The sequence below is a fragment of the Catharus ustulatus genome, chromosome 5 (genome assembly GCF_009819885.2).
Source record: "Catharus ustulatus isolate bCatUst1 chromosome 5, bCatUst1.pri.v2, whole genome shotgun sequence".
Lineage (NCBI taxonomy): Eukaryota > Metazoa > Chordata > Aves > Passeriformes > Turdidae > Catharus > Catharus ustulatus.
This window is the reverse complement of record NC_046225.1, coordinates 10,237,668-10,263,372: the sequence shown is the minus strand read 5'-3', so window position 1 is coordinate 10,263,372 and position 25,705 is coordinate 10,237,668. Positions and strand designations below refer to the sequence as shown.

General features: G+C 41.6%; 1 protein-coding gene across 1 annotated transcript in view; it reads left to right on the top strand.

The window, feature by feature from the left end:
* The first annotated feature begins 3,758 nt into the window (after positions 1-3,758).
* Positions 3,759-25,705, top strand: part of RNF150 (ring finger protein 150) — a 96,204-nt gene continuing 74,257 nt past the window's right edge. Inside the window, exon 1 of the mRNA XM_033061195.1 lies at positions 3,759-4,235. Within this exon, the coding sequence (XP_032917086.1) occupies positions 3,770-4,235 (466 nt within the window). The 5' untranslated portion in view covers positions 3,759-3,769. The remainder of the gene's footprint in view (positions 4,236-25,705) is intronic.

The window sequence follows — 25,705 nt, the reverse complement described above, 5'->3', positions numbered from 1 at the left end:
AGTGTTAACATCCCTTCTGCTCCTCTCCAGCTGTAGAAAAGAATCTATTTCAGTCTCATAGCCAGAGAAGGCAAAAGATCGTATTTTCCTGAGCACCCACGGAGAGATGAGATTTCAGTCAGCTTTCCTGCTGTCCATCAGCATCAAGAGACCTCCAGGCTGCACTGAAGCCAGCACTGACCCCAAGTCTTTCCCAGCCACACATGCCAGGGCCCTAACCCCTTGGGGACAGTCACACAAGGCAGAGGGAACTGACCAGAACCTCCTGAGAGGAGAGACAGGAGGGATTTCTCACCCACCCTTATTTTCCATAAGTTTGCTTTTGCCTGTGCCCAGTTCAACACAGAATGACTGACCTGACCTTTGGGACTATCTAGGTCCTATATACAATAAGGCATCGAGTTTGACACTCTGTATTGCTTCCCGGATGATCTTCCTTTCAGTGATAAAGGGAGCCAGTGCATCTAATAGAGGCTTTTTCAGTTCCCTACAATGCCACCTTCAGTATTCTTCTGGATAAAGATTCCTAAATTCCATGTAAATCCCCACTTGAGCAGAATTTAGGCAGCCTAGTATTTTAAAGTCTTATTTTTAAACCTTTTGCCATTTTACCTCCTGGCAATGAGTGTCCAAATAGAGGTCCACAAAACACTGTGGGGATTCTGTAACAGAGGGCTTTGGTGACCTGGAGGAGATTCCTCACCTTTAACTACAGAAATTTCTGCTATTTCCTTTGAGATCATTTGGGTTTTGGTACAGTCACACAATCCAGCACAATGCAAGCATAACAATTACCTTTTAAACTAAAAAGGGTATAAACTAACAAATTTTATATTATGAAAGGGTAAAGTGTTGGGGCATATACCAGAGATGGTCATGCAGTGAATTTCAAAGTGTCCTTAGCTCATGATCAGCTGTTGCCTAAATCCAGTGTCCGAGTTTCCACATATCAAGAATCTAGAGCTGGAGTTCCCCACATGCTGCTTCTCTTCTACTTATTAACCCTATTTCACACACTTGAGTTTGAATATGATGGTCTTGTAGCTTTCTGCAAGGCATAGTTCAGATGGAATTATTGTTACTTCAGAAACATGGAAAATGGGGAGGAGAATTTGTAATACATTGTGAAAGTCATATATAACATTCAAAATCCTGAGATACACCCCTAGTCCCAATGCTGTTGATACTGTAAAATTATTTTCAGTAACTTTTTCTTAACTTTCTCAAGGTTAAGAACTTCTAACCTTCTTCAAAAGGCAAATATCAAAACTGGACAGCTTTCAACATTTGTCTCACTGGGTTTCAAGCAGAGTAAAAATATACTATTTCCTGCTTGTTGCTCCTCTGAAACATCCAGGGATAGCTGAATCCTTTTTAGGTCCCTTTTCTCTAGGAATATAGGATAATTATTTCCTACTCTGGCCCCCACACCCTTCCCTGTGTGCAGAGTAAACCACTGCTCCAGAGTGGCTGGCACTTTGTCACCTGGAAATGTGTTTTTATATTAAGCTCTATTAAAGCATGTTCTGTTTCAACGAAGTTCATCTTATCTGGTCCCTAACAGGTTACAGTGTAATGAGAATGTCATGTATCATTGAATAGCACACTTGTCAAAAACCTGTTATGGACCTGGCTGTGTAATTTCACTAACCACACTGGAAACTTCCTCACAAAACATGAATCATATTTGCTTGACTCACCACTTCCCACAAAAACACTTTGTCCATACGTTGGATTTTTTTTCTCTCTGGTTTTTCTTCAAATCGGTTAATGTCAGTTTAATCAGCCTGTAACTAACTGGTCACCGTAATTTTTTTTTTTTGGACCTTATCAGGAAACTGAACACTAAATCTTTCAAGATTTTCCTGTTATGCCACGATTTACTTGAAGCAGTGTCAGAAAGATACTGGAAAAGAAAGTGAAAGATACTGAGCACTCTCTCAGTGCTCCTGTATTTTATTGGTACATGCTATTTTTCTGGGTCTGCTGTTTTTCCTATGTTCTTAGGAGATGTTTCTTCCCTTTTATGTCCATAATCTAGCAAACATGTCCTCCCTTTCTTTCCAAATACAATACTGGAGTATTTATTATTAATATAAATCTTTTTTAGCCTCCTCTTTTAATAGTAATCCTGACACTTCTAAATATACAAATACTTTATTGCCCATAGCCCTTCCAGGCATGGATCTTCCCCTTAGGGCTTTTGTTTCTGTGATGAAATCTCAACACTTTCTAATTAATGTTGATTGCCATCTACTTTTTAATTTCAATGTTAGTTCAACATGGCAATTTTTTCTTCTCATTTGCTGACTTTGCTTTTTCAAGAATAGACTTTCAAAGAAAGTTTTCCTCTTGCTTAGTGGTAAACTTCTTGGTAAATCACCATATTTCCCTGTAAATGTCTCTATTTTATTCCCCTATTCACAGTTTTCTCCCACATGAACTTTTTTTTTATCTTTAGGGAATTAACTTTTTCAAAGCATGTGCAAAACATCTTTAAGTCTTGTTTGCTTGGATCATGGGCAGCTATGAACATAATCTGGAAAGAGGCAAATATTGACATGAGTGAGAGACTCAGGCACTCAATGAATGAAAGTGAATTTCCAGCAGCAGGTTTTACTAAGGGACTACAACAGGCACTCCCTATAAATCTTGTAAGACATTCTTTTGTTACTAAACACAGCACTAGGAAAGTGGAATTTTGGCGGTCATTTGCACTAGTATAGACAGACACAGAGTCCAGCTGTGTTTTGATCCTTTTCAAAGGTGCCAGTTATGGCCACAATTCTTTTGGGGTGTTTCATACCCTAAAAATCCCTAAGTCTGGCCTTTCACCGAACCAAAATTAAACACATCGTTTAACTGCCTCCAGAGAGCAGCTCCAATCATTCTTTGAGGCTTTCCGCGCTCCTGTCAGTCACACCTGATTTTAGTAAACGCGCCTGTCCAGTCGGAAACGCATTCGGGGTGTATTTTAAACCTCTGCACGAGGGAGCAGTGAGGAGAAGCGGGAAAAGCTGGAGGTGAAGCGGGCTCGGAGGTGCGGGCTGCGCTCCCGGGCGATGCTCGGAGGTGTGGGCTGCGCTCCCGGGCGATGCTCGGAGGTGCGGGCTGCGCTCCCGGGCGGTGCTCGGAGGTGCGGGCTGCGCTCCCGGGCGATGCGCGGATCCCGGCGCGGCTCTGGGGCCCGGCCCCGCTCCCGCGCTGCCGCCAGGTGGCGCCGCCGCGCCGCCGGCGCTTCCCGGGAGCCCCCGTGCCAGAAATCCCTATGCCAGCAGGAACCCTGCTCTGCCAGGAGGAGCCCCGGCTGCCAGGGAGCCCACTCGGCCGGGAGCCCCTCCACGGGAGCCGCTCGGTGCGGCCGGGCGGGGGCCGAGCCCGCCCCGGCTCCGCGCCGCCGTGAGCGCGTCTGGAGCTCCCCCCGCGCCGCCCCCTGCGCGCCGCTCCCCGGCCGCGCTGCCAGCAGCGGGGGAGGCAGCTGCGCGGGCAGGGCCAGCGAGGGGAGGAAGGGGCAGGAGGGAGGAGGGAGAGGGGAAGGCGGGGACGGGGCCAGCCCGAGGAAATCAAACGGCCCCGCCATGAATTAGGCAGCGGCCGCAGAGGGGAGGGCCCCCTCCCCCGCTCGCTCGTTCTCTCTCTCTCGCCGGTCCCCGCACGGCGCCGGCGGGAGCAGCGCCGCCCCGCTCGGAGCGCGGCTCGGGGCGCGCACGCACACACGGACCGGCGGCGGCGGGAGGGAGGGAGGGAAGGAGCGCGGGGGGGCCGGCAGATGAAGATGGCAATGTCTGTGATCCAAGCGTGCCGCAGCCTGGCGCTCTCAACATGGCTGCTGTCCTTTTGTTTCGTGCATCTGCTGTGCCTGGACTTCACCGTGGCCGAGAAGGAGGAGTGGTACACGGCCTTCGTCAACATCACCTACGCCGACCCGGCGGCCGGCAGCGCCGAGCTCCGCAGCGAGAAGAGCGAGTGCGGGCGCTACGGCGAGCAGTCGCCCAAGCAGGACGCCCGCGGGCTGGTGGCCCTCTCCGCCACGCCCGCCGACCGCGACGCCTGCGACCCCGGCACCCGCTTCAACATCCCGGCGCCGGGCAAGAGCTGGGTGGCTCTGATCCCGCGGGGAAACTGCACCTACAAGGACAAGATCCGCCACGCCGCCGCCCAGAACGCCTCCGCCGTCGTCATCTATAACATGGGCTCCAGCAACGCCAACGAGACCATCACCATGCCCCACGCAGGTGAGCGAGCCGCGCACCCCCGGCTGCGCTCGGAGGGATGGATTCCCCTTTCCAGCCCGCTGCCAGCATCCTTGGGCTGGGAGCTGCTGCGGGAAAGGGTCCTCGCACCTCCCGACACGGAGCGGGATGCGCTGGGTGGTGGGTGTCCGTGCTGGGGGCCGTGCAGCTCCTCTCCGTGCTGCCATGGCAAAGGATGGATGTGCTGCTGGCATGTCCATAGCGATGCACGCCGGTGCTCCAAAGTTTGGGACGTGTAAAGTTTGGGTCTAGTCAGAGGAGTGGGGCTCTGGTCCCACCGGTGTTTTGTTGTGTCCTGAGAGTCCTCTGGCAGGTGCCGTGCGGGACCGAGTGCTCCTGAGAGCTTGGGAAGAGGAGAAGTTGGAGTGTTGTGGTGCAGGCTTATCAGAGGTGCAGTAAAGTAGAGAACACGGTGTCCACAGGCTTGGCTGCGATCGTGTAAAAGCTGCGAGATTGGGTAGGAATGTCGAGTATCTGATTTGGTGAGAACATGAGATTTGTTGTCCAGGACTGGGATAGGGGAGTGTTTCTCTCTCCCAGGTGAATGTTCTGGTGGAGTTCGTGCTTGCAGTGTCAGCACATGGGTGGTCGGGTCCCAACATGTGCTTGTCAGCTTGAACCCAGTCAAAATCCGGTCATTCAAAATAACTTAAACCCTGGCTTATGCCCACAAAACTCCCCCACCCCCCACTGTTTCTGCTTGATCTGAAATAATGTCTTAAAAACAGCTCACCAGATTTATATTTAGGGACAATGCTTTCTGCCAGGGGTCACTTGTCTTTTATACCAGCTGCCTATGCCATGGAGATAAAATGCCACCTATTGTGAAATCTCCGTTTGGTTTCCATCCAGTAACTAATCGTGCCCAGCTGTTTCATGCCAGTTGAATTTTAGGAGAGTTGGGGTAAATTGAAACACAGAAATGCTGCAAAACAGGATGTTATTCTAATGACATGTTAAATTTCCACAGTAAACTAGCTAGCTTGGATGCACTGAGAAGCAATTTGTTGCCTAGCTGTAGTGCTAAAATACTGTTGATGCCAAAGCAGAGATTTTGGAACCTCTTGTGTCCAGCCTGTCTCAGAGATTACCCATTTGTGTTGGGCAAATCAGTGTTTCTTTGGCAGGGTTGGTGGAAGATGGGGCTTTTTCTAGTGTTTGCCTTTGGTTTTGTGAGACAAGCAACTCATAACCTCTTGAGCTTCCTAAAACTATGTTTTATAACCTGCCCATGGTTTAGCAGCTGTTCAGATTATACTCCTTGCTACTTTAAGTATCACAGATTATATACTACAAAGTATAAAGCAATAGGAGCTTGGCATACTTATGCACTGTCAAAGTAAAGCTCAGGCTGGTTTAAAACTTAAAATGCAGCATAGTTTGCTCTTCTCGACTAAGTTTCTCTAAAACTGCCAACATGTTGCATTAATTAATGGTTTGCCTGGTTTTAAAGTATGCACTAAGATGTTTTCCCACACAAATGGCGTTTAATTAAGAAACGGTGGGAGTAAAAAATGTGTCTAACCTTTTAAAATGTGAGAGCTCTGGTTTGTTTTAAAGTCTGAGATGAAGTGGGGAAGGAAACTTTCTTACTAGAAGTCACCTCAGATTTAAAAAATATGATCATAGTATCAATTATCCTGGGAGCAGCTTCCTTTATGTGATATGATTCCATAGGATTTGTTCTGAGAATCCTTTCTGGGTACTGAATTGGTACCCAGCAGTGGGTTTGTTCAGCACCAGAGGCTGAAATGAAAGGAAACTTTCAGAAATTAATCTGGACTTGTGGAACATGATCAGTGAGACTGCTTATTGATTTGATGAGGTTGTCTTCATTCCAAGGATTTTTGTTCAGCGAAGTTGAATAATGGACAAAAGAAAAAGAAAAACCTATCCTCTCCACATGGTCAAAACTGAGAGGAGTTTTAGAGCACATGTCTGATGGAACAGAAGAAAAAAAAAAGAATTATTCATAGATATTTGGCAATCTAGCAGGGATTCAGAGCTTTACTCTCCCTCTGGTACCGCTGTTACTCTGGGACAACGTGGATGGTCAGGCTGCGTAAAATTGTTTCTAACTTGCAGCCTTTGACATTTGCTTGTTTCCAGTCTAAATGATAGCACCAGATTCAAGGGAAAAATGAATCAGTTTCTTGGTTTCTGACTTCAGCAGCATCTGCAGTGCTCTGCCCACGCGAAATCCTGGAGTGGGAAGAAGAAAATTCCATCCTGGAAAATACTTGGAGGTTGAGAGGGAAGGGTGAAATATGACCTAAAAAGCAATTTAAAAATCTAAAGAAATATGATGTTACTCCCTTTTTATTTTTTGTTTTCCTCTCACAGATTTTTTTGAAGTTTCATAGAAGCTTAAACAAACTCTTCCTATACAGAAAAGTTTATCCTGTTGCATAACCATGTGACTTCTGCCCTTACTAATTAACTTTTACTACTAAGAGTAATACTACTCCTAAGAGGTTTTTTCCCTTACATTATTCTTTTCTGTATTGCCTTCTTTCTCTTATTGTCACTTCACCTCTGTGCTTCTTTTTCTACTCCTCCCACCAGTTTCCATATCCTCTGCTTCATTCCCTGCCTTAACCATGTTACTTTGCCATTTCGTAGTGCTTTGCCCTTGCCACTTTCTTTCCAAGGCACTCTTTCTTTTGCCAAAGAACTTACCTCATGGCTCTAAGTTTAATTATATTTCCTGTTTTCTGCTACAGTGCATGCCAATGACCCTTTGCTCATGTGATGCCTCCTGATTTTGAAATCTATATGCCACTGTAGCAAGACACTGTGTGTGAAGTCCAAAGAGGGTTCATAGACCCTCCCACCACCCCCAAATCAAAACCAGGGTAGTTTTACATCAAAGCTTGTTGTGGAAATGTTCAACTCTGACTCTCCAGGACTTATTTATAGAGCACACAGCACAGAGTGTGCAATCTGAACCAGTTCCATCATCCCATGGAAAGCCTTTGCTTTCAGGGAGCTTGTGCTGAGGTCACTGCTTGCACACCCAGAAGGGTGAGGTAGAGTTTTGACATCTGCATTCACAGGGAGTGTGGAGCTCTGGGATTCTCCTGCTAGGATGTCCTTAGCTTGTGTATCATCTGCTACAGCCTGGGCAAACTGGCACCTTTATTTTGATTGGCTTGAGGATGGCATGGGAGCTGTGAGTATGACTTTGTTTGCTTTTTGACTAAGTAGGCTCCTATCAGAGAAGGAGAAAAAGCATCTAGAATTTCTATTTGGGTGCTTTGCATTTCTCCTAGATCAACTTTCCTAGCAGAAATGTTCTTTAATAATATAGAGGATGTTCTTTTTTCTCCAGGAGTATAATCCATGTTGGATTATTGGTGTTGACTGGGTTTTCTCATTGAGGTTTTTTCTTACTCAGACCAAATTTGCCATTATCTAGGTTTGAAAAGGCCCCATCCACTGTATCTACATTTAATAATTTAGTATTAATTTGCAGTAGTCTTACTACCTGTTCTAGCACATATCCTAAAATTTCCTCTGAGCTCTAAATAGAGACAGTAAGAGAGCTTTCCAGAAGGTGATTCAAGGTGAGAACTTCCTTCTCTACAGTTCATATTTGAGGGAACCTACATGGACCATTTCTAACATTTCTAACTTGGGAACTTGTCAGGGGCTTGGGGCAAGGGAAGAATGTTAACTGTGACTGTACCCTGTTCCTATGTGGGTAAAAATCAAGTCTATAATATTCTACATAGTTTCTAAGATCCAGTTGGAATTCTGAGGTGCACAGATTATCTCATGTGCTGCAAAGGGGGCCAGACTCAACCTGGGAGCATTCAGGTCACCAACAATCTCTTCCTTTCTACTCAGATTTTTTTCCTTGATCAATGACTAGTCTTACCTTTTACATATTCCAGATGTGCTGGAATTAGTTTGGGCTTTGGACTGCCCTGTAGATTTGAACTGATGTGCAAATTAAACACCAAAGTTGAAGATTTCTCTCTTTACAGATTTAATTTAGAACTGTAGCTACATTTTTTTCCTTATTAAAACAATAGTTTTCTTAAGCTTTTGTGGAATTCTAATGAGGAGAGCATTCACACTGAATTTACATATGGACAAGTGTGAATTAACAGAGGGCTGGAGATTTCAGCCTTCCAGAGTCTGCCATAGTTTTTTTTTTTTTTCCAGGCACCCAAGATTGATTCCCAATAGATAGCCACTCAGTGGGGGAGGGAGATGATGAGTGTATCTCTGAGCCCTATCCATTGGGGCATTGCTAGGATGTACTGCCATCCTTAAGAACTCAGAACTCCTGGATCCATCATGTAGGCGTGGCTTTCTGCAGTGTTGGAAAATCTAGTTCTTTGTGTTTATCAAAATTCAGGATTTCCAGCTGACAGCTGTCCCACTGCATTCCCTGGTGAGTCACTCTTCTGCCACTAGTTCTGCTCTGAGGAGGTTCTGCACTGCTTTACTGCCCATATGTTCAGCTGTGCAGGTGGAGGGGGCACTAGGTAACTAGCTCAGGTTGAACTGAATTGAAAGGAATTCATTTGACCTTCAAGGACTAGAACAACAAAATAGTGCTGGTCCCTGGCACTGCTTGGGACAGCCACCTCACCTGGGGCACTGAGTTTTGTGGTTAGGTGAGACACTCTTTACCTTGTTGAGTGTTGAATCTCTCAGCCTCACACAGCTGGGTGATGTCTCCTCCAGAGCACACAGTGGGAAGAAAGACAGTGGGAGGACACTGAGTCCATCGAGCTTTGGATCGAGTCATAAGGCACAGCTTTCCCTGCAAGGTGGTGAAGTATTGATTCATTGAAGATTTCATTGATCCTCCAAGTTACTGATTGCAAAAGCAGCTAGATTTCTGCTTTGGTTATCTGCAGCATTTGTACAGAGTTACATTCGTACAAGTGCTGTCTTCAGATCTCTGCAGTAGAAGTGACACAGCAAGGAGAAAATCTTCCTCAGGAACAAAACTGTATCCATATCCACACTAACTGGTGATCTGGAGCACCTCCTTTTGCTATATAGTCCTTAGGAGAATGGCTTGCTTTTGAGAAAGCAGTGCTTTGTCCTAGTCCCATTGATACTTTGTCTTTAAAATGGTATATTTTAGCTTGGGTTATTAGAATGTTGTGGCAGTCTGTGGCTTAGTGTAGCTCACTAATTGCTGCAGATATATTTCTGTGCTATCTCCCTTCACATCACAGAAAACTAGCTAGTTCAGAGTCTTTTCCTGGTGAGAGAAGAGGACACTTTCTATGTTTCTCATGTAAGCAAAAACCTAAAAGAGCCCATTATTGTGCAGCACTTGTTTGATGGAGCTCCTGGTGCTTTGTCATGTGAGATGACTGAGTTTCAAGTGACCTCTGCCTCTGTACACCACGAGCCAGGCTGATGAAGAGTTAGGTCTTTATGAAGGGATAGCCCAACAATTTCTCCACTTCCCAATAATTTCTGCATAGCTAACCTGCACAGAACCAGCATTCATTCCAAGACAAGCCCCACTTCTGCCCTTTCAGCTGCATTTGAGTAACAGTCACTTGATGACTCCTTTGGTGCAGAAGGGAGGGAACAATGCAATCATTGACTCATAGAAATCAGATATGGAAAAGATTGAGTAGTCCATGTAATGTTCCACCTTACTAATGCAGGGCTGCTTCCTACAGTGTCACCATCCTCTCCCATCACAGTGCTTTCTGCTTGGCACCTTGCACAGGAAAGGATTTTGGGGTGCTTCAGAAACAAATGCAGTCTGTGTAAGGAGAGTGGTTCTTAGGCAAGAGATAAAAAATGTAGGAAGATTTAAATTAGTAATGCTATACATTGCAGCAATATTAAATTCACATAGCTTCCACAGCAGCTAAAGATAAGGCTAAAAGCCAACTGTATCCATTGTATGTCACAGTCTAGGGGAGTTATATAGCAATTGTGAGAAAAAGGAAGTGGTAAAATATTTTGCAACTAGTTGTGTGCAAATAGGTTTTACTGTGATGTGTCTTTATTTGAAGTGGGATGTGATCCCAGACTTTGTTCGTGACCAGTGCTCTCCTCATTTCACTCCTTAGTGTTTTGGTTTCTTTGGGAGAGAAATCTGGATGGTTCAGCCTCAGGTCAGGCACTGCACAGTTTGACCATTCCTGAATGAGGATGAGCAGGGGTCAAGGACCCCTCAGAGTATCCTGCTTTTCATGAGTGCATTTGGATGTAGTGTCTCAGAATGTAATTCTCTTGAGAACTACAAATTCTGTTACCTGGAGAAGAAAACCCAAACCTCTTAGATGAAGCCTTAACTTTAAAAATTCACCATATTAAATCTACCAACTCTGTATCTATTATCTGATGCACTGGCCACATTAGTATAATTCTTCAGCCAGCTGAAAATTACTGAGTTAGGTTCTTAGCAACAGCTGGAAACAATGGGTTTTAGTTCAAAAAAACATGGAGGGAAGCACCTCTTCTTTTACCAGTTCTAATAGGTTGTAAATATTGTTTGTTTATGAGCAAATCAATACTATGCAGCTGTGTTTTACAGGAGAGACCTAACAAGGGCATTCTTGACTTTCTGTCTCCTCTTCAATAAATTATTTGAAATGACCCTTAGAAAACTGAACTGAGGAGAAATGAAGGAGACTACAAAAAGTTAAACTGTTTGTTTTATTGCTATTCTACACTGAAATATTAAAAGCTATCATACTTTATTCTGTGCTACTTAAAGAGAATAGATTTTTTTTAATAATTCTTCATTTATTTTCCCTCTCAAGAGTGGCCAATAAATAATGTCAATAAAGTGAAGTGCCTGTTCACTTGCCTCTGACACTATAATCATGGTGATACTCAATTATACTGTGGGACCTAAGGGTCTGTCACAGTTTTGGTCTCTAATTTGATGTGTTTACCTGTGTTTATGTACAGGATATCCTGCTGTAAATTGGAAAGGTATTTTCAGTTTGAGACAAAATTAAATGTATCTTTTTAATTTGCAAACCCTAGAAACAAAAATTGCAGCCATGTAGCTCCATAGAGTCCTAGCTTCAGTGTATCTTGTGTACTTCTTAAATAAAGATAGAAACATTCCATCTGCACAGGAATGCAGTTCCTCCAGGGATACATGGAATAGGGTGGGTTGGCAAGTGCTCCCTTGTGCTACACACTTAATGAGACATAGCTTTTTAAAATTAATTTGTATTCCACAGTGTTTGTAAGCCTTTATCATGAGAGAGGACCTCAGCAGTGGGGTGCTCCATAACAAAGCAGTTGTTTTTGTATGGTTTTCTGGCAAGACAGCCCCTTACTACTGACATATTTGTGTATGAACCATCATCATTTGTCACTGAAATGGGCTTAATGATGCAGGATTTTATTCTTCCTCGTAATTTGTTCCATATCCTAGCCTTCCTCCCTCCTTGTATGCTCTTTGGTTTGCTTCTTACTGTTCAAATCTCTCCATACAAGCCATCACTTTTTTGCAAGTCATTGTAAGAATATCTCACCAGATAATATATGTATTATATTATTAAGGGAATTATGCATCGCATTAATCTGTGGCTTCCAGCTTTATAAATCACACATCATTAAACTGTGCTCCTCTTTTTGTTGTTTCACTTTGCAGTCCTTGTCAAAAAATTATTTTTCTTTTTGGCATGGTCACTGTTATGTTACATTGAATGTGCCTGACATTACATAGGCATGTTCAGAATGAACAGCCTAGTGGGTAGTTTCATATTTAATTAACATATATACCTAATCTTAAGATTGCTGTAAAATGTGTCAGCATTAGTTGTGGGTTGCCTGGGTTCAGACCCAGCACAGTAAGCTTTAAGGTTTTACTGTTTTGGTTAAATTGATTTGTGAAGAACTTGAGAAGCTTTTGCACCTAATTGTTATTCTCATAGCAGCAGAGCATTTCCAGATCCTCAGGATCAAAGCTCTGGCTGTCTAACAAGTTTCACTATAAAAGATTTGCATTTTCCAATTATGCAAGGGTTCTCTATCAGTATTTGATAAAGATCTCTCTGGTTTTACATCCTGTGATGCTAGCTAAAATGCTCCTATTCTTCTTCCTTTTCCATTTCAGTAGTTTCTGTTAGAAGACAGAAATTATTTCTGCTTTTCCTTTGCCCTTTCAAAAATCTCTGTGTTAGAGAATCTTAAATCTTCAGCCATATTTCTGGTACATGTCTGTGTTTGTACTCAAAAATAAATCAGTTTTTAGAACAGGACAGTCTGATGCTGCAGTCACATTCATGATTGCTCCTTGTACTTGCACAAAGTATGCTTTCCCCTCTTGTGCCTTTTAAAGCTTTGATTATATCCTTATTGTCTCCTAGTTTCACCTGCCACTATCATGTTCCTTGACACAGGCAGCTTCTGCAGGATTGTGTAATCTCTGTGCCTGGTCTCTTACTGCTCTTTGTGTCCATGTGTTTGAAATGCCATCTGGTTGTCCATCAAATCCATACCTTTACTAAACACTTTATCAAAATTTCTCATGCTGGAAAATGAGGAGCTGTCTGAGTAAAATACATTATGTCTTTTTATAATGCTGTCTGATGTATTTGCCTTGCCTTATCTTTCCTTTCTCTTTCTACCTAATTTTTTCTTTCCTTTGGTTTGTTGGGCTTTTTTTTCTTTATAATCCCTGCTTCCAGTAAATCTTTTCCTTGGGCTTCTCACCTTTTTTTTTTCCTCACTCTTCCCTTTCCCTTTATGCACCTGTTTTTCATCTCTACTATTTTGATTTTTTTTTATCTTTCTGCCCACTCCTTACCAGGTTGACAGAAGGAGCCAAAGGCTATTTGCTTTGCATAAGTACTGACTGTAAGAGGAAGCAGAGCAGGATTATGCTCTTTTGGTGGCTTTTCCTGTGCAGCTGACTCTGGGTTTAAAGAGCATCTGCTGTCTGCTGCTCAGGGTGTGTTCAGAGGAGGGGACACCAGCAATTGGGAAGTCATCAGAAGAGTGACAGGCACAGCACATTTGCTGTGCATAGAAGGGGTTTGTGCTGAACACTCCCAAGTTGTTTTCATTAATTCTAAATTATGGTCTCCTCTCTTTCATACTTTCATAGAAAAAGATTAAGTTTCCCCACACACTGGATGCTAGAAAAACTGATGGGAATTTTTCTATCAGAACTGTTTTTCTTAGGCAGTGAAATGGATTTGCAACAGAAAACTGTTTTGGAAAGTTTTTGCTCTCTGCAAAAGATCTTACAGGTCTGGTTTGAATAAAAATTTTATTTTAGTAAATATTTTATGTTTCTGAATTTCAGTTTCAGGAGCAGTTTGGTTTCCCTTTTCCTTTTTTGGATGATAGATTACATTTTATTCAGCTTCTACCAGCTGTAGATATTATTTCCCTTCCTGAGCACAGACTTGACTTTTTCCCAACTCACTTTTCTCTGGGAATCGATGCATGCATCTGATCATCATCAGTATTATTTAAAGATACTGACCTCAGGTTTGCAGTGCTGAATTTCCTTTCCCTGTGGCTGTGTGACAGCAGCTTTCTGTCTTCCCCCAGTGCAGTCCCTAAGCTGTGTAGGGTCTTTAGCCCTTGCTGCATGTCTCTACTAGCAGGTTTCAGTTCTAGAATACACACAGGAATGATACTCAGTGTGAGGTGAAGATTGCTCTCACAGACAGAGGCATAACAGGGATCAGCAGCTGTCAATGCAAGTGAAATAAATTCAGGTTTGATGCAATTTCTTAAGTGGTTGCCCATACCTTAATGTTATTCATATGGGACTGGATAGTTCTCTAAATGTCAAATCCTGGTAAAAATGCCCCATTCTCTGGGGAAATTATGGTGGTATTTGTACAAGGAAGGTTAGAGAAGGTGTTCACAGTAGTCCTTATGGTTTTAGGGTACTTCTCTGGAACTACCATCCAGCTCTTCTCCACACTTGGAGACCCAGAACTGCTCTCACAGGAGCTCTGCACGATGGGCAGAGATAAACCCAATGCAGTGAAGCATCAGCTTTTCACAAGAGGGTCTCTGCAAAGCCCTTAGCTAGGTGACAGTGATGAACCAATGTCAGCTTGATATTTCTTTGTGACTATTGTTCATAGGGAAGAAACTGCAAGAAAAGGCAGTTGCAATAAAAACTGTCTGAGCCACTTCTATTTTTTGTGTCTGAAGACAGCTAGCAAATGCAGAGAGGTGTCTGTAAGCCTCCACCAACCAATCATTTGCTGAAGATCATCTTGCAGCATGACAGATGTGAAAACCTTTTTCTTCTAAAACTTTTATTTAACTGTTGAATGCCAGCAGGAGGGAATATTGTGATGGAACTCAACCTAGAGCAGCAAAGCTATCACAGGTGGGGATGAAATCAAAACATGATGGAGCCATCATTCACTTTGCCAGAGAAACAGCTGAAATAGCCAGTAGGTCAAAGTCACATGGATGAACCTGAATCCTGGAGAGGTGAATTCATGTTGATGAGAAAATAAAAGCCATCCAAGTAGGTGGTGACCCCTGTGGTCTCCCCATCATGTGGGAAGTCTTCCTCTCAGAGACTGTGAAATGTCTTTGACTAATCCATATATCTTAAACTCATTTCAGTTCTTCACTGACCCCCATTTCTCACTGGCACCCACTGTCATGATCTTTGACATTCTCTTGTTTGCTGCCTCACTGCTGTTTGTCCCAGTCCCTCCTTGCTGCCTTTACAGGTGGTGGGATCATTCCTTGAGGTGATGAAGTTCTTGGTCAGCTCCAGTTTGAGATTGTATGTTTTTCTCTTGTTGCATTTAGCAGTTTTGCATATTTGGGAATGGTGGATTGCATTGCTCCCAGAGTGCTGCCCAGCTGGATCCATAGGTGAATTATGTAGAGAATGAATCCCAGGTGAATTAGATGGGAAAAGCCACCAAACAGCTTAAGTGCCTGGGAAAGCCATGAGCTCTGTCTAAGGCAGTTGGGATCCTCTAGGGCACATGGATTCTTCAGGGAGCTCATCTGTCATCTTCACTCCCCTGACCTACTGCCCCCTGCTTAAGAAGATACACAGGAAAATTTCCTTTTTCAATGTATGTGGGAGTTTTTGGGTTTTTTTCATCTAGAAACATTCTCTTTTCTCTACTGAATACCCAGACAGCCTTTTTTCTCCTTTTTCCCCTGTTCTACTCTAATAACCAGAATTTACTGATATCCAAGTTATGAGAGTCCACAGAAAATTTTTAAAACAAAAATCTGACTGCATAACTATTTATTTCCAAAATTATGGTTTCTAATGGTTGTCGGTGCAAAGAAATTTTTGGTGCTAGAGAATTGATGTTATCTGTTTTCTAAATATGCATGACATCTCTTTTCCTGAAGTTATTAAAAGCTTCATTTCCATTGACTAATTTATGTAACCATCATTCTGCTATTATACTTACAGAAAATAACAAAGCAAGCACTGAATTTTTAGTGGAAAATATCTGCTGTTGATTACCTTGTACACTTGAAGTGTAGAATCTGTTCTTAGTTCTTAACCAATGCTGTGTTGAATTAGCATAATGATTACTGTTTTTTTTTCCTTTTTCTGGCCACTAGCCAGGAATACTTTTTTGCCAATGCAAAGACAACTCTGCAAATGCTATCACAAAGCTGTTATCTTTGGCTCTCACTAGCCAAATGTGCTGTAGATTAGCCCACAAAAGAGGAGCTACTGTGCATATGTAAAGCAATAGTCTCCTTGGTAGTAATGAGAGCAGGGAGGCAAATTTTAATGGGCTCTCACCTGGACTAACACAGCAACTCCTAAAATTTCTTCCTTGCAAATGAGACCAATTTAAAAACCACTTCTCACTTTACTAAGCTAGTGATTTGGCTATCATAAAACTTGGTAGTAGGTGTTTTAAAATTCTTTCTAATGTCTAGATTACATTAAATTAATTTGGAGAATACTCCATGGCCCAGTTGAGGAAAAGGTTTGCACAAATGGTTACAGTTAAGCTCACATTTAGTTCTTGCTGAGAGTGGACTAGAAGTTGAGCACCTTGACTAAATGTCACTTGTGAGAAATGTCACCTATGAATGATGCAGCAGTGTCTGACATAGCTCAGAGGTTTATTGCTAAGAATGTTAGTGTGGTCATCTTGAGTGAAGCTTATGCCCTCCCACAGCACTGTGAATACTCAGGATCCTTACAATAAGCACTTTTATTTGAAATTGTAAAAATAAGATACATACACTTTCTAGAACTCATTAAAGAGGTGTGTAATAGATACCAATTAAAAGAGATTATTAATTTTTCCTTTCTCCACATAGTTTGGCTTCTGCTTTCTGGGTTATCAGCCATGTCTGCATCACAGTGAGAAGCCAAGGTGCCTCTCAGCTTCCAGTGAGCACTGTGTCCCTTCCATCTGTGAAAAAGCTGGCCACCCAAACCCTTTCAAACCCAGCTGTCTGTTCTCTGCTGTGTTTTATTTGGTGTTTGTCACCATTGCATGCAGAGGAACAATCACAGCTGTGGGAAGCGTGGACAGCTGTTTAGTTATTTGCAGATGGCTTAAAGATGTGCATCAACCAGTCATTTGTACTTGCCAGAGGATGCAGAAGAGTTCATTTAGAATAGCCACACAGAATTTCTTTGCTAATCAGGGAGTTGCCTAAATTGGAATTACATGTATATCTAAGGCCAGTCTGATGCACAGCAGCTCCTTACCTTACACCCATTCCAGTTTGGGAACAACTTATCGTAATGTTTTGCAGCTTTGGTTCCAGTAGATAAAATTTTGCATCCTCCCTTGTGGCCTTATCAGTCTGTCAGCTTCATTTTCCTTTGAGAAATTCAGGACAGGTTTCCTTAATGGTCCTAGCAGAACATACCAGTTTTGCATAGAACTTTTAGCCATTTGGACAGTTGTTTGAGTTATGTTGAGATGATAGGAAACTGTAACCAAGGAGGAGGGAAGTGTCAAATTAACAGATGTTCCTCTTTCAGGCATTCCTGAGAAGCTAGCTGCCATATATAGTTAGAGGGCTCTGCCTGGAAATAATGCAATTGTTACTTCTAATAACCTCCAGGTGCCCCACAGCAACTGTGTTAACTTCACAGAAAACCTTGCTAGACCAGGCAAATATTAATGTAGGATACACAAGTACTGATGAATACCTGAGGTGACTCCATAGTGTCTTGAGGACTTTGCAAATCTGTATTTATCACAAGCCTCAAAGATGTTCCATAACCCACAATGTGAATGGCCTGCTCTGGGAGTGGAGGTGATCAGTATCTGTGGGTGCTGTGCTCTTCACAGGCTTGGACCCTACTTCATCTTCTCCTGTGTCTCCTTGTTTAATAAAACAGAATTGGAGTCCATCCATCAGTGAATTACTGCAGGTTTGATTAATTTCTATATAAACCTCATGTTCATGCTGTTATCCAACAGCTGTCTCCACTTGTTGGCAAGAGTTTCAGGATGTGAGAATGCATTAAGTCTTTATTCATAAAGTGATATGATATGAAGTTAACTTAAAAAAAAAAGTAATTACAATTTCATTTTGGTTTCCATCTTAAATAATGGCCATGTCCCTATCACTGAAATGGGTAATATTCACAGCATGTAAGCACCTCCAGTAGCAGGGAAGAGATTGTACCTTTTTTTGGGAAAGGGTGCTGCTCTGTGCAGACTTGGTAGCATGGAAACTGAAAGAATGTGTGAAGTTTTAAATAGGTGGGTGAATTTTAGGTCCACTTTTCTAGCTACTTTGAAGAAGCACACAAATGACTGGAAAAGTCACAGGGTGTTCATAGGAAAGAAAAACTTCTCCAGCAGCAGTATTCTGATATCAATTGTTCATGCATGGAGTACTGGGATTAGACTGGGCTCTGAGCTGACTTTTCACAGACCATACTTTCCATATGCACACTGCTTTTCAGTTCAGGTGCTGATTTCTGAACTTTCAGGTTAGCCACTCTTTAAGGGTTTCCAAAGTTCCCATTTAATTTAATTACATTTTTGCATTTTATAAAAAAGAATTCCAATAACTGTCTTATAAATTCCAACTCCTCAATCCTTCCCGTAGAAAAAGCATTCTGAGATTGCTGATTTCCAGAAACGCACTTAGCTATGCCACTAATTTGTGACCTGACTTCTGAAATCCTAACCATGCTGAAGTCAATGGCAAACCTTCCTAAGGATTTCATTGCCACGTAGTTAAATCAGGAAAATAAACACCTGAACTCATTATATTGTCTGCTCTCCTCGCAGTATTTAACACTTTATCAAGTACAGAAGAGCCAAGAAACATAATACCAGGCTTTCACCAGCATTGGCAATGAAGTATCAACAGTCAGCATTTCATATGAATTGTACACATCTGTTGGGTTCAAGCAAAACATGAGACAGCACCAGAGCTTCATTAAGATAATTCTATAATTGCATAAAATGATGGCTCAGCCTGTGAGTACCTTGAACCTGTAAATATTAACTGGCATGAGTTCTCCAACACATTTAACAAAGGATCCACCTGGCCTCAAGTGAGTGTATGAAATATGTAGTCATTGTTGCATTTATGATATAGGTAAAAGTTAATTTTCTTACCTTTGAGCTTGAAAATAATAGGTCATGTCTTACATATATTTCTGACAGTGGGCTTCAGAACATTTTTCTTCTGAAATCTCCTGACAGCTAAAATTTGGTTCCTGCAAGGCTTGTGGCTTTTGTGTGAAAGGAATTGGGTGGTGTGGCACTGCTAGAGCTGTGCTAGGAAGGGGCTGAGAAGCTTGGTGTGCGAGATGCACATCCCTGCTAGCTTGTCTCCAAGGTCAGGGAGAGAGGGAGCTGCCTGACAAAAGTCAAAGTCGAGAGAAAATCTCCAGAATCTCGAGCAGGTATGGCTGGATGCACTGCAAAAATACCTTCTCTAAATTTGGAGGGTGAGAGCAACATGGTTTTCACACCTTTCTTCCCTAACTGGTGTACTAAGAAGGAATGGCAATGATGACAGCCTCATCACGAGGGGAGTGCTTCCGTGGTGGTTGTTAAGAGAGTGCTCAAAATTAGCATTCACAGTCTCCAGTGAAGGAGTGGAATCTGTGTTTTATGCCATACACCAAACAAATGTGGACAATTGTCATGGAAATAGTTACAGGCATGTCTATCCACATTAAGCCTAGCAGAGCTCATTTCCAAACTGCTTCCTGTCTGACCAAGTAAAATGGCATTTAATATGGGCTGAATTAGAGGATTTGTTGTTAGATCTTGAAATGCCTGGCTGGTTGGTGATCTTTTTTCTTTTTCCCATCATTCAGCTGAAGAGACCAGTGTAGGCAATAGCACATGGTGATTTCAGTGCCTTCATCCTGACGTGCATATTGTGTTTTGAGTGATGCCGATCTGTTTTGAGAGCTTGTGGGATTTTCAAAACCTCTGCTGCGTTAATCTCATTTCGCTTCTCTAAAATACTTTTGATCACTGTCTCTTTTTCAGAGTCTGATTACAAGATACTGAATGATGTTTTATACTGCAAAAGGGCTGTTTTCAGTTTTCACTACACCTTCTTTCTGGAAATCTCTATTTAACCTCTGTGAGACTTCAGCATGCCATATTACAGTGAAATTCTCTGCTAATCAAGGTGGCTGCTGAGAGAATCTGTCTCTCACTCAGTAGAGGCACTGCTGAATCCTAAAGACATCTTGCCTTTTGATCTGCTTGATCCAGATTAATTGTAGGAGGCTAAATTCAGGCAGAAATCTCAAATGCACAGCAATGCTTAACAGAAGCCTTGCAATTACATAAAAGTGTGAGAAATCAGAGGGATTCAGGTAGGTGATTGAGCATGGAAATAACAGGGTAGCTGAAGTTCATGATTTCAGCTTGTAGTTCTGATCTGCTCATACATAGATACTGAGTCACCCAAGGCAGAAAAGTAAATGAGGAAAGAGAACATAAGCTGTCATACAAGAGCCAAGGTAAATAGAATTTACCTGCCTTTCATGTTCTCTCTGAATTAATCTCTGATTCAATCCAAACACAGAAATACACGAGCAACACTAATATTACCAGCAGAAGAAAATTTTAAATAGTTATGACTAGCATTCCTCCCTGGGAGCCAGCATTTGTTTTGTTTGTTATTGGGTTTTGTTAGTTTTTTTGGATTTTTTTTTTGTTTGGTTTTGGTTTGGTTTGTTGTTTTTGGTTGTTTTGGTTTGTTGGTTTTGGGTTTTTGCTTTTGTCTGGTTTGGTGTTTTTTTGGTTGGTTTGGTTTGGTTTGGTTTTTTTTTAAGGGGAGAGGAAACAGGCATGTGAAATAGCACGTAAGTATCTGAAACTAGATGATACAAGATCTGAGTTGCGTATTCAGGGAATAACTAGAAGCTACCATTGAAAATTGCCTTAAAACAAACCTTGCTTTGGAATCAACTGTGCAACTTAAGTGTATCCCTTGACATCTTCAGCTCTTTCTTGTGTGCTAAACTTGCTAAATTTGGGGCAAGATTTAGTTTCTGAACATCTTAAATCTGAAATGTTTCAAATATAAAATTCTTGTTTCAAGTCATTCAAAGAGTTATGAAATTCACATTCAAACTCTGAACCTTCTAGCTGCAGTACATGTTCAGATAATGAGATTTCAGTCAGGAAATACAGCCTTTGCTTTATCTATTGCAGATAGATCCAGCTCTTACAATCAGCAGGTACTGTATAAAGATCTGCATGGGTATTCATTTGAACATTAGAAAGCAAGAATCTAATTAGCAACATACTGTGGTATCAGCATTATGCTAAGTGCTTTTTGTTTTCATCATCCTCAAAGCATGCCTAAATCTCAGAGAAAAATGAGGAAAACCATATAATCCACCATACAAAATCAATCACAGCTGTCAAAATGTAGTGTGGCCAAAAATGTGCTCTTTGGTGAAGCCTGAAAATATTGTCAGGTAACTCTGACAAAAGCTTTGTTGTAGAAATGTGAGCACGTGCAACACACGTGAATCATGAATTTGCCAGAGAAACATGTGCTAAGAGGAATGCATTTCTGACTGAAGAGGAATTTAGTTCTGAATTTATTTCTGCATTACCATGTTCTTTTGAAAGTACAGAGGAAGAACTCTGCCTGTTTAAAGCAGACTTGGTGCTTTTATGCACCAAATTGTTAAGCAGATTTGGACCCATTTATGCACATCACTCCCATATAGGTGTCTAAATACCTTTATTTAGGGGTAGATAGCATGAATCCTTTCCCTGTGGGTACAGATGTGTGTGTGCCTGTGTGTCCTTATTCACATACATGTATCTCAAAAAATGGCAGCTTCCTCCAGGGACATCAGCTGCAGCAGGTAACCCACAGCTGTTATGGAACTCACACAAGAGCCAAGGATGTAGAGATCCCATATTGTTATTTGGCCCATAAACAGCCCTGTTTTTCAGCACACATGCCATGGTGGTGGTACTTTTGCTGGTTTGCTCTGGGGTTCATTTCAAATGCAGTTCTGCAGGACATGGGGGAAAAAAAGAAATAAATAGAGCTTTTTAAAAATGTTTAGACAGTTCTAAGAAACCCTTCTTCTGTGTGCTTTTCTGATTTGGGGGGATTCAGGAGAGAGGGAGGAAAGAAAAATTGTCTCAGACAACTCAAGTCCTTAACCTTTCAGGTATTATAATGCAAATAAAATGTGTTGTCTTGAAATGTGAATAAAATGTTTGATATGGACAACTCATAATGCAATCCTGCAGCTTGTATATGCACAGGTGTAACAGAGTGGGAACAGGAATCTGCCTTCTATCTGTCAGCTTTTCAGAATGCTAAAAGCAAGAGATTCCATCTGCAGAAGGGTTTCTAAGTTTCTGAGAACAAAAACAAAATAAATGTTGTTCTCATATTGTTCCAACTGTTTGATTAGAAATGAGTCAGAGAGTGATCTCTGTGTTCTTCTCCGTCTGGACATGTGTCCTCCCTGGTAAGCTCAGATATGAAATTAAAAAATCCTGTTTGAAGTGTTTTATATCCCTAGGTAAGCTCTTCTGCTAAAAAAAATAAAAATAAAAAAGAGAGAGAGAGAAGAAAATAAACACTTAAAAAAGAAGATAAACACTAATAGGTTCCTGGTTCCTTGCAGGAAAATGAGAGATTAGTTTTACAGTCTAGGCCCTCATGCTGAAAATACTCACGCGGGCACGTACCATGGATGTAATGAACTTGCTGGATCTATTTATAGCTTTACTCAGTGTATGTTTTTACCCAGATGGTGCTCCTTAAATTTCACTGGACTGTGTGCATGAGCACACTAAAGATCACAGTGCAGAACAAGAGTCCAGGTAGCAAACAAATAGACTTAATTAAGCAGACATTCACAATTAATTAATACAATACTTATGACCTTTTTATGGTGTCTCTCTGCAAGAAGGATTTGTGACTTTCAAAATTGCTAGTAATTACTCTCTTGTTCTTGCTTTGGATAATTTTTTTTACAAGGATAAATAAATAACATTCAATTTTGAGAATGGAGGAACATGCAGAAGGGGTGGAATAGCTAAACCTTAGAATGTGCCAGGAGTGGATTCCAACCTTCCAGCATCTTCTTCACTCTGTAGTAATAAATCATTCCCATCCCTACAGCACCTTGCTTCTGCAAGCTTCCTATTTCCTAATTTTGGTTCCATATGTTTACTCTTTCCATATACTTGAGCTCCCACCAAAACTGGTTTGCTTTTCTTTTCTAGTAAGACTGAAATTTTCCTCCATTTTCAACTGAAGTCTATTCATATTCATTTCTTTCATAAGCTATTCTTGTAATTTAATTTTTAAAATGTTACCATTTTCATATACATTCTGAAATTCTGCTTCAATCTACCAATTCATGGATTTGTAAATTTTTTAAAAAAGAGACATACCTGTAAAGGGGGAAAATAATCCATGCAATTACATTAAACATGCTTACATCAACCTATAGTTGGACCAAATGTCTTTCCCCATGCTCCCTCCCCTCCTACTGAAATCAAAGATTTCATGTTAAATACAATATTTGAATAAAACACTTATTTTTTTTACATCCCCATCCACTGGATGGTGTTTCATCTGCTGCTACCCTGGTACTTGTGCAATGTTCATGGTACACATGAACTCACCCAGGTTGGCTGATTTTAAGGCTTGCTGGGACAGAGATCACGACTGGGTGTGAGGATGCCTGCAGCTCTCTTTGGGAGGGTTATAAATGAGAGCTCAGTGGGTCCAGGTTAAAAGTACAGGAGGTTTTTGTATGGTTTTGTTTTCCTTTGCAGCATGTGTCAGGCAGCTGGCTTCCCTTGTGCAGTTTGTTACTTTAAAAGCATTTGAAAATACAAATGCAATGATTTAATTGAGCTCAATGATTGCCAAGTATTTTCTGTGACTTTTAACAGGTTCAATTACTAGATTGGGATCACATCAAAGGAACTGCAGGATTATTAGCATTACAAATCTGCTTCCTGATCAGAACTACTCAGCACATTGAGTTTAAGGAGGGGAGATTAATATATTTCTGTAACATGAATGAAACCACCTCAGGTCTTGAAACAGCCTCTTGTGCTCTCCATAAAACTTCCCTCTGTAAGGAGCCAGGTGCTGTGAGGTGCTGATTGTCAATTTTAATCTAATGGTTCTATCTTTAGAGCCTCTACAGAAAAGCAGTGAAGAAGGAATTGTGCCCCATTCTTTCTTGTTCTCTTCCTTCCTTGTCTTTCTTCAAGCTACTTGTTTCCCACTCCCATACTGCTGTTGGCTTCTCTTTTAGCTCTTCCAAAATGTGTTTGGCTTCAAAAAGACTTTTTTTAAAATTAGAAAATAAGCTAGTCTTGGTTTTTTTTGTTTGTTTGTTTTATTTAGGGTTTTTTTGTTGTTGTTGTTTTTTTTTTTCTAGACCCTATCAGACCTGATTCATCCTGCAGTCCCTTAGTTCCATGCTGGCCCAGCTGAAGGCTGGTGAGTGCCAGTGCTGTGGCAGGAATGACAGCCCATGGTGAGGAGGGCCATAAATCTGTAAAATGGCCTTGTTCCCCGCCCCCCCCCCCAGAAAAAAGCAGAGGGTAGAACTGCATATGGATTAAGTCCTATGTTGGGCATCAAGTGCAGCTGTTTTTATCACACTGTCTTCTTGAAACTGCTGTAATATTCTGACATTTAGTAGAACTAAATGTAGAATGTCCATCTTTCTATCCAAAATGTTTTAAGGGGCAGGAGAAGATTGTCAAAGAAAGACAGCTGAGGTCAGGGAAGAGCAATTACTTATGCTGGAAAATCTGTGAATGCATGTTGGGTAAATCTGCCTGTGGCTTCTTTGGGGTGGTGAGGATGTTCATCATTCCCAGGAGCACATACAAAGTTCATGCTCCTTCTTCATGCCACTGCTGCATGGCTGCTCATCTCATGGCAAATGTGAAGGAGCTGGAAGTGCAACTCTTCTCAAGGAAGTTTTTCTCATGAAGGCTAAGAGCTGCATCTTTTTCTCTGTGCATCTCCCTTCTGTCCTTTAGGACTTCAATGAAAAATTAGAAACAGGCTTTTTCAACATTTCTTTTGCACATACAATGATCTGCTTGGCCACTGTAGCTTTGAAGAACCATTATGCTTTCCTGCTCTACCCTCCTGTAGTCACAAGCCTCTCACATCATCAGATGCTCTTCAGGCCCAATAGCAGAAACTGAACATTGCAAATCATGGCAAGGTTGGGAAGAGCCTGAAACTCAAAGTCCAGGTCGGTTGTAACCTGGAGTTGTTGGGATTCTCTTCTGCAAAGACCCAAATAGATACAGTTCAGCCTTTAAAATCAAGGTAGATCTTGTTTTATGGAGTTGTATCTGATCAGTCTAGTCCATGAGTACCCAGCTGCACATCTCTCAATGACAATGAATTAGCTAATTAAGTTCTTATCTCTGTCACACTTTCTGGGCTGTGGACAGCATCTCCTCCTTACCACTTTTCACATCTCTGTATGTTCTCTTGTGACTTAACAGTACTGAAATTAAATCATTGCAAACAAATAGGAACTCAAACCCAGAGTAGTTATGGAACTTTGAATAAGACCTGGTGAATAAACCTGTCTGTGGTTAGGATTCTGGACATTTTTAATCCTGTGCTGTCTCCCTATCACAGATGTATCGTGATTCATTAATAGTTAATTATTTGTAGCAGACTTGGCAAAGGTAGAGTTTGTAGCATTTGAGAAATTAAATGTGAAGGTACTCACTGATTGCAGTAAGAATGGGACAGTGTTTTTCTCAGCAAATGAAAATGTTTTTATTCTGTTTTGTAGATGGGAGATGGAATATGCTAAAAATGGAACTTAATATGCTTCCACTTCTCATTTGAATAGTTATCAAGCAAAGCAGAAGATCTGTGTGGCATCAGAGTACTTGGTCTTAGTATTGCATAAACATGGATTGTTTTTTCTTTGGTTGTTTTGGTCTCCCACAGAGTCGAGTACATCACATTTAAAATATGTACTCACTTTGCATTTAAAAAGGGGCCTTTTTATATTAGGAAAACTTACACAA